Raw genomic sequence first — 9,750 nt, forward strand, 5'->3', positions numbered from 1 at the left:
ACTGTATCTAGCCTCAACAGAGCAATTACCGGCACTGTATCTAGCCTCAACTGAGCAATTACCGGCACTGTATCTAGCCTCAACAGAGCAATTACCGGCACTGTATCTAGCCTCAACAGAGCAATTACCGGCACTGTATCTAGCCTCAACTAAGCAATTACCGGCACTGTATCTAGCCTCAACAGAGCAATTACCGGCACTGTATCTAGCCTCAACTGAGCAATTACCGGCACTGTATCTAGCCTCAACAGAGCAATTACCGGCACTGTATCTAGCCTCAACTGAGCAATTACCTGCACTGTATCTAGCCTCAACTGAGCAATTACCGGCACTGTATCTAGCCTCAACTGAGCAATTACCGGCACTGTATCTAGCCTCAACAGAGTAATTACCGGCACTGTATCTAGCCTCAACTGAGCAATTACCGGCACTTTATCTAGCCTCAACTGAGCAATTACCGGCACTGTATCTAGCCTCAACTGAGCAATTACCGGCACTGTATCTAGCGTCAACAGAGCAATTACCGGCACTGTATCTAGACTCAACTGAGCAATTACCGGCACTGTATCTAGCCTCAACTGAGCAATTACCGGCACTGTATCTAGCCTCAACTGAGCAATTACCGGCACTGTATCTAGCCTCAACTGAGCAATTACCGGCACTGTATCTAGACTCAACTGAGCAATTACCGGCACTGTATCTAGACTAAACTGAGCAATTACCGGCACTGTATCTAGACTCAACTGAGCAATTACCGGCACTGTATCTAGCCTCAACTGAGCAATTACCGGCACTGTATCTAGCCTCAACAGAGCAATTACCGGCACTGTACCTAGCCTTAACATAGCAATTACCGGCACTGTACCTAGCCTTAACATAGCAATTACCGGCACTGTATCTAGCCTCAACTGAGCAATTACCGGCACTGTATCTAGACTCAACTGAGCAATTAACAGCCCTTTACCTGGCACCTAGGTATATTTTCCTTTGCAGCTTGAAATCTTTGTTTTGTTGGGGGATATACATGTACATCTGACTGGTCATCAGACTTCTGATTGACAACTGCTACAGCTGGAAGTGAGGTGGGGATAACACGACGCCTCTGTAACATAACATCGAATTAGAGTGTGCGGTGTGGGGTGGGTCAAATTATGACTACAGATAAAATGTCACATGAATAATGTGACCTATGAATATGAAAATGTTAAAAGTGATGATGATGACGCTGTTGGTAATGATGAAAATTATGCTGGTTAAACAATGGCAATGAGAATGGTGGTGATGATGATGTCCCCTCCTTCACAGAGTTCCGGCTTAAAGGTGATAATTGCCTAACCTTGACAGCTCTGCAATTGACATTAGCTCCCATATATGGGGTTGTGTAAATAGTTCATAGCTCTTATATTCTAAAGCATGAGGTAGTGTGTTCAGTTTGTCTTTAGTTCCTATATTTGTAAGCACATCTATTTTTCATTAGGCCAAAAGTGCAAGCAGTGTCTCTGTGACTTTGTTGTTATTGTCATGGTTGGGGAATTGTTGGATAATGATAATGATGATGATGGTGACAATGATGATCATGATGGCAATAAGAATGGTGGTGGTGATGATGATGGTGGTTAGATAATTATATCGATGATGATGATGGTGACAATGAAGATCATGATGGCAATAAGAATGGTGGTGGTGATGATGATGGTGGTTAGATAATTAAAATTGATGATTATGGTGGTGACAATGATGATAATGATGGCAATAATAAAGGTAGTGGTGATGATGATAGTGTTTGGATAATGATAATGAATAATGATGATGGTGACAATGATGATAATGATGGATGGATGGAGGATAGTTAAAATGCTGTACTACTGATAAATATGCTGATGACAATAATGGTGATAATGAAGATGATAATCATGCTGACTATGTATGGTGATGACAATGGTGGTGTAAAGCATAATTACCCTAGTGCTGAGTTGCTTCTGGGGACTCAATCTTTCAACTAGAGCAACTCTAGAAGCCACTGCTCGCTGGAACATGAATAAGTCTTTATCAAACAGGGTGTCAGGGTTGGATTTTTAGGTAATTGCAAAAAAAACCCAAAACATTGCCTAAACATTTTATTCTCCATTTAAATGTAAGCAAGGAGCTCTGTCCCTTGTCTGCCACTAATGACTGTTCGAGTTGTACTATTTCAAGGCTTTGTAATTATAGTAACAAGAAGGAAATACTGGCTTCATTCAACCTGCTACTTGGATTCGTTCCAAACAGAACAGACTAACAGGCAAATGGTAGAAATTTAAAGGACATTATATTACCTTGCTTTTTGCATTAACATCTTGTGGTGCACTTGAGGGGATATCACCCACTCCACCCTTCTCAGCTCCAGCCACATCTTGCCTCCCCCTGAGACTAGTCATCACACCTAATCTAGTTAGCTGACCATCAGGGGGGAACTTGATGTGATCGTACAATTCACTCCAGTCACCACCCTTAGGAACATGCAACGCCATCTCTTTTGGCATAGGAGTCACCCCCGCTAGTCCAAGCTTCCGGGCTTCAGATGGACTGATCCCGGGCTGGTACACCATGTCGCTTGTGTACACACCCTTGACAAACATGTTGGCGCACAGACGTATGGTCTTGAGGTAGGAGTAGGTGCGGTTGAGGTAGATGGAGAGGATGTACTGGAGATCAAGCATAAGGATGGTCCAGCGAGTTGACGAGGGTGCTGTACCAACAAGAGCTGTGTAAATCAAAAACACTATATTTAGGGCTGGAGCTATGACCCCTCCCTGGCCCACTTTTTGTCGGCTATTTTTATTTAACTACGAGAACTAGAGAGTGCGGAAGGTGGGATGTGAGGACATAACATGATTTGTCAAAGTGAAGGTTTGAATAATGCCCAAACATTCCCATTCCCATTCCCATTCCCTACATATCATGAATAAGAAGATTCCTTCTGCTTTATTAATGCAATGAGTAAGATGCTTACTGTATGTAGTCCCTGAAAATACCCATGAATGTCTAAACCTACCTTATAACTGAGGTTTTGGCTGTTCTACTGCCAAGAATTGCTATTTCTCATCTGGGAATAGCATGTGATTTGTGACCAATAAATTGTCTTGATGTGTGCCAGGGCTTTCATTAACTTTCAAAGTAGGTGGCTGAGATTGATAAGTAGGGGGTGGAAGTCATTTTACCTTTTTAGTTCAAATAAAACTGAAGTCAACTTAAAAAAAAAAGCTAGAGCTCAGTGGAAAATAGCTGGCACTTCCGCCGGCCGCCGGGGCCTAATGAAACCCCTGTGGGCAAATGTTTAATGACGGGACTCAGTGAAAAACATGAAAGCCATTGATCAGTTTAGAGGGTTGATTGAAAATGCACTACTGCCAAATGAGACAAGGATTTTGGATTTAAAGAGGTCACGCAACAATGAATTTGGCTATAACCCATCAATGCTGTTTTAATATGAGCAGATTGTCTTGTGAGTCTTACTTGATACTGAAGCCTTAGAGGAGGTAACTGCCTCAACAGAGTTAGGCGATGGATTAGAGACAAATGGAAACTGGAGCCATGTGGATGTTGACTTGAACTCCTTGAAGAGGTTGGAGAAAGACACTCTTACAGCCAAACCATCCTCCGTCGCAACATCCAAGTGAACCACAAAGTACTTTGTGGGAATGGGTTTGAACATGAAGTAGATGTATCGACCTGTCAGCCCTAGTGTCTGGGAGCTGGTGCATGGAAACTGAATGTAGTTACCAGCTGGGATGGAGCCAATAATCCTGTATACAGTACCCTTGGTCTGTTTGTCCTGAAATCATAGAATTTGACCATAAGATGCTTGTGAGATGGGAGGGGGTGAGGTGGAATTTATCTTATTGAACAATTTACAATTCTTGGACATTTTATGTTATACCTATGCACCCCCTCTCAGCAAATCCAGGCTATTCTCCCCCCCTCCTTTTCCACCTCCACCCCCAAAAAAGAAAATCTATACCACAACTTTCAGATTTCTTGCTATTCTTGTCCATTATTTCATTATATCTAGCATCCTGTCTTTCTATCATCACTTTTCAAAATTTAAACAATATTCACCCTTATTGGTTGATACATCTCCTATCATCCCAGGGCCAAAGCAGGGGGGGCACGTGCCCCCCCCCCCCCCCACAATATGACCAGTAGGGGATGGCTGTGATTCAAGGCTTACTACAGCCCTGTAACGTAAAATTCATTCTTTCTGCCTTATTGCCATCCCATTACATGTATATCGTGACATTCATTCTTTCTGCCTTTTTGCCATCCAATTACATATAACGCAGGGCCGTAGTAGTGGGTGGGGCACTGGGGGCACATGCTTCCCAATATCTTCAAAAATTATAAGGAAATGACCAGTAGGGGCGTGGCTGTGCCCTAAATATTTTCTTATGTTTCTGTATTGTGCCCCCCCCCCTATATTTTGAGGCCTGCTACGGCCCTGCATCCAATGTCATAGTACCCAAACTTTCAGATTTTTTTGCTTTCCTTGATTCAAATCTGTTATTTCAATATTTTAATATTATTTTAATGTTTCTAGTATCCTGTTTTTATTTTATCATCACTTTTAAAAATATGAACATTACTTAAGCTTACCATAATGGTTGATACATCTCCTTCCTTTGAACACCTTTTCCATCCTCCAATGTCATAGTGCTTGAAGACGTTAACATAGGGGTGCTGCCACACTGGATAGAGTTAAGGAAGAGTTCACCAAGTCAATCCACTCCTCGTCACAGAGTTTGACATATTCTTCTGAGCAATATAAACTTACTGCAGTGAAGGGGGGGGGGGGGACGTTTGCAGTCTAGGGGGCTGGATTGTGTTTTTGAAGTGACTTGTTCATGATGCAGAGAACTAGATTGGATAAGTAACTATAGAATTTTCCTTGAATCTATTATCACACTTTCTTTCACACTACTGTATTTCGCATACATCACATCACATCCAAATCCCATATCAACAACCGAAACGGTTAACGAAGACGGAAACACAACATTAAGACAGATAATAAGAAAGATAATACCTGGGCTATATAGAAAAAGTACAAATTCTACGTTGTCTACTCACATTTTGACATTATAGTGATTTGGTCCGCGCGTTATTTTGCTCCCGCCATTTTTTTCGAAGATAGATCCTTTGCGCATGCCCAGCTCCGAAAACACAGGTACCCCAAGTCATTTTAAAATGAAAATAACCAAAGGGTAGAAAAATGGAAAGTTACATTAAAACTATTTTCTTGTTTAAAAATGATAAGTAGATGATCTTGGAATATTTTGTTTTCTTTTTGGCAAAAAAATATAAAGATGAATTTGAATATAAAGAATTTGATGAATTTGAATATAAAGATGGGTTTCCTGTGGCGAAACCTGCCTTGGATACTAACAAACAAAATGGCGGCGAAACGACAACCAGTTGCGAAAGGAGGTATTTGGAGCACTCAACCGGCGCCAATGAGCAAGGAAACCCAGCAGTTACTAAAAGGTTAGATGTTAAAAATGGCAGGGATAGTCGTGATAAGTTAAGATCTTGTATTCTTTACGAATGAAAGGCTATATGCAAATAGTCAAGTAAGGAAATTCGAATTACTCAAGTAAGCTTACATTGTTTTTATTCTGAAGACTAAAATAAGGTAAATACAATTTACCCATAATATTGATGGGATGACGGAATGTATGGTATTTTCAATGACCACAGCTTTTGGGGTTTTAAGGTTTTGTCTTTAATTTGGTTTTAAGATGTCTTTGTATTTTTAATAAGTTTTACCCTATAATTTAATTAATGTATGTGGTAATTGAGATATCTCTCAAGGAAAGCAGTTTAGTACGCAGTTAAAGAGTAAAAGCTGAAAAGTATATTCACAAAGTTGTTTTTATTAATGTCATTATCAGTAATTGCCATTGTTGATTTTCATTGTTTACAGACGTTTATTTTTATTTCAGTTATGATGGAGGAATCAAAGTTGACAAATTTCCAAAGGCGACAATTGAGTGACAAAATGACAAGTATGTTAAAGAGCTAGTTTCCATTTGATTGCCCTAACACTATAAAACAGTGTTCAGGCGATCAGCTTTTCACACAAGTGATTGAGTTACTGTATAGGCCAAAGAATAACATGTAAATTTAATATGTACAAGGCACTTACACAGGGAGGCCCACTGGGTGGAAGCACATTCCCCCCTTGGCGGCCAAAAAGTGGGTCATTTCTTATTAGGAATCTTTAAATACTATGCTTTCTCCATATGATACCTATGACTGCACACCCCCCTCAGCCAATCCTCTCTCTCAGCGAAATACGCCTTCTTCATAACTACTCCAGTCTAACTGTTTTTAATGAAAATTTATTTTTTTAGAGGGTCAGTCTTTACCGGTCTCAGTAAATCCTACAACAAGCCAACAAGGACAGAGACCACGACAGACCTCAGCAGCCAAGAAGCCTCTCCCTAAAGTCATGAATGCTCGACATCTATCAGGGGGAAAGAGAAGCAAAGAAGTGATTGAAGTGTTGCATGATACAGGGGAGGAGCCTTATAGACCGGCACCAACAAGTAAGTTTCTGAAGCAAAGAAGGCAACTGGGTTCAAATGTGAAAAATAAGGAAGTGCTAGTATTTATTTACAGCAAAAACTAACATCACAAGGAGATAGAGATTTGGTTAACTACACAGTTTACATTCATGCAAGTGTTAGTTACAGGGCTTTCATTAACTTTCAGAGTAGGTGATGGAGATTGATAAGTAGGTGGTGGAAGTCATTTTACCTTTTTAGTTCAAATAAAACTTAAGTCGACTTATTTTAAAAAAGTAGCCAGTGCTCGGTGGTAAATAGCTGGTGCTTCCCCCGGCCGCTGGGGCCTAATGAAACCCCTGAGTTCCATCTACTGAAGATGGAAACACAGGCTTGTTTGCCCATTGTTTCTTTGAAGCTTAATGGGCTTAACAGGCTTAACGTCCATAAATCCTAAAAGACAAGGGATTCACAGTCCCAATACAGAAAACCAGGTTTTTACTTTGCATTATTGTTTCAGACTGACCTGAGTAAGACTGAAACCCCAGTTCTCTGGCTTGCAAAGCAAAGCCTTTGGTACCATTGGTCTGTCAAATAATATTACGCTTTGGGTGATTGTTTGTCTGATCCCTTTAATCTGTGTGGGAATAAAAGGGCTCCTTTTTATATATATGATCATATTTCAATCTTGGTTGGGTTGCTACTACATTTTGCAATGGGTCAAATTTTCCTATCAACAGAATATATTTCTACTGAGGAAAAGAGAAAACTCCAAAATGTGATGGCATATGGTGAACATGGAAAAGAGATTGGCATGAAGAAACCAGCAAAACCTGCATCTAAATCGATGGAGGAAGTTGAAGTCGATAGATTTGATGAAGGTATGTGACCCTTTCTCCATTTATGTATCCATTTCATTTGAAAATGCAACCTGTCCCCACAAAAAAAAATCAGAAAAGATAAACCCTATGGATCTGCTTGTTTACATTGCTTGTTCGCTTGTTTACATCGCATAAGCAAAGCTTTCGATTTTTGTACATCCACACTGCACCAAAAAGGCATTGTTTCCAAATTGTCCTACTCTGGACTGAGTTTCTTAAATTGTTCAGTTTGCAGTAATTGTTTTCCCATTTACATGTGGAAAATACCCCCTTAACAAAAAGGTTGCTTTTTTTAAACGAAAACAGATATATATGAATGGGGTCTGGGGCATGAGGAATTGTCTTCACATATAGTTGGGTGCCAAATATATTTAGCTGCTGTAAAATCAGAAAAGACCTTACACAATTCCTTTCCCCTTTCAACAGTGCTCCAAGAGATTGAGGAAAGAAAACAGTTCTTGGAAGAAATGGAATCATTAGGTCAAGGCAAGAAATACAGGACAGTCATCAATACAGAAATCTCTCAGGTACATTAAGTGACCCTCCCCCTGATGGCAATGATAATAATGACTATTAGTAATATAATTGAAAGTAATAAATATCCAACCCCAATAAAATGCCATACTGAATGCAAACTCAGATACTGGAAGAAATTACTAAATGAAGCCCATTCCATCTGATTTATTACTTTTAATATATGAAGACATAAAATTAAAAAAAAATTAATGCAAGCATCCTCCCTTATTGAAATAGTAGCCCCTCTAATTGAATCCTGGACCCTTACCTGAAAACCTCAATAACACCCAGGCAAACGCAGACAATGTGACAGCAAAAGCAGGGCCCCTATTGCCCTTGTTCATTAACAATCCATTAAATTAACAAATATATATTTTTTCATCCCGGTAGAAAATCAGAGAACTTGAATTGATTGACAAGAAAAGGAGCCAAGAGCTGGATGTAGCTATCAAAGAGCAAAATGAGTCACCCGGCCCTGAATCATAGCCCGGCTTGACACAACACACAAAGCATATGTACATGAATGACAAAATGACTTATATAACTATCAGTGGACACTTTTGCAAAATATATATATATATATATTTGGATGGGTGTACTATTTAAGCTGCTTGTATTAGTAAATTGTCATAAGCAAACTTTTATAAACCTAACGTTCCCTTGTTCTCCTTTACCTCCTAATTCCACTGTCTATGGACAGGAGAGGAGAGAGGGCAGGTCCCCCTAGTTGTACCATACGTCATCTTCACAGAGACACAGCCCACATAGTCCATTTTTTACTTTTTATCACGAGTTTCCAATGAAAAGAATCTTGTATACTGTAAAATACTGTGGAATTATTCCCCATTTTGTTTTCCCAAATTTTACTAAGCACAAAACGTCATAAAAGCTGTATTATTATGGCCTATACAACTGTAAAAACTTAATGTGCGCAAAGTAAAAGTGCATGAGAAGTCTAATCTGACTGTGGGAAATGAGTTGCGCGCAAAAATACTCATGCTCAACTGTTTTAGTTACTTATGATCTCAAGCGACATTTGAAGTATTACCGAAGAGAACAGTATTGCAGAGAATAGTATTAGATAGCATTTGTACCTGTAGGAAGAACTGTATAGTGTGGAAACACCTTTTTTGAGTATTTACTAGTATAAAAAGTGAATTAAACAATGATTATACTTGGTAAAGATGTTGTTTGTCAGCCCGAAAAAGGCTGATGCCACAGTACTAATCAGCGATTAACCATAACCTTCACTAACCATAACCTTCACTGCAGTTCACATAATCATTCAGAACTAAGTAAGGGTTGGTTATCCATTTCCGTAGCAGGCCTCGAAATATTCGGGGGGAGGCACAATGCAGAAACATTAAGAAAATGTTTGGAAGCACAGCCACGCCCCTTCTGGTTATTTCCTTATAATTTTAAAAAATATTGGGGCACTTGCCCCAAGGTGCCCCACCCCCTGCTACGACCCTGTTATCCCCAATGCAGAGCGAAATAATCAGACACACCTGAATCAGACACACCTGAACTCAGGAGAACAAAAGTGAAGAGCCAGTAGACGAACCATTCCGCACCATGTGGGCTGGCTAATTGTGTCCAAATAAGAATTGTCCATACTTTGTAACATTTCTATTATTTTAGGATGTGGGATCACACATCGACTCCCATGCGTATTTAGCTAATTGTCGTATTTAGTAATACAAGAATTGTCAAGAACGTATGCATTGCATTACAACAATACTAATCATATTAACAAGTTCATAGCGACAGTTTCGTTCATAACATTGTGGTTCTATGAATCTCATCCTCGG

The 9,750-nt window shown here is 39.8% G+C and overlaps 2 protein-coding genes across 2 annotated transcripts in view; one reads left to right on the forward strand and one right to left on the reverse strand.

The window, feature by feature from the left end:
• The window catches only part of LOC5508305 (WD repeat-containing protein 90), a 39,503-nt gene extending 34,319 nt beyond the window's left edge, over positions 1-5,184 (reverse strand). The window contains exons 1-6 of the mRNA XM_032377084.2: positions 5,107-5,184; positions 4,633-4,724; positions 3,496-3,814; positions 2,316-2,743; positions 1,962-2,027; positions 965-1,102 (exon numbers count right to left, since the gene is read on the reverse strand). Coding sequence (XP_032232975.1) covers positions 965-1,102; positions 1,962-2,027; positions 2,316-2,743; positions 3,496-3,814; positions 4,633-4,724; positions 5,107-5,116 — 1,053 coding nt within the window. The 5' untranslated portion in view covers positions 5,117-5,184. The remainder of the gene's footprint in view (positions 1-964; positions 1,103-1,961; positions 2,028-2,315; positions 2,744-3,495; positions 3,815-4,632; positions 4,725-5,106) is intronic.
• A 221-nt stretch (positions 5,185-5,405) lies between these two features.
• On the forward strand, positions 5,406-9,122 carry LOC5508311 (UPF0193 protein EVG1). The gene is made up of 6 exons (XM_001628854.3): positions 5,406-5,520; positions 5,979-6,041; positions 6,390-6,584; positions 7,283-7,423; positions 7,850-7,950; positions 8,330-9,122. The coding sequence occupies exons 1-6, from the start codon at positions 5,430-5,432 to the stop codon at positions 8,423-8,425; spliced, it is 687 nt and encodes a 228-aa protein (XP_001628904.1). The 5' UTR covers positions 5,406-5,429; the 3' UTR covers positions 8,426-9,122.
• Positions 9,123-9,750: the final 628 nt, after the last annotated feature.

This window comes from Nematostella vectensis, chromosome 12, assembly GCF_932526225.1.
Source record: "Nematostella vectensis chromosome 12, jaNemVect1.1, whole genome shotgun sequence".
Classification (NCBI taxonomy): Eukaryota; Metazoa; Cnidaria; class Anthozoa; order Actiniaria; family Edwardsiidae; genus Nematostella; species Nematostella vectensis.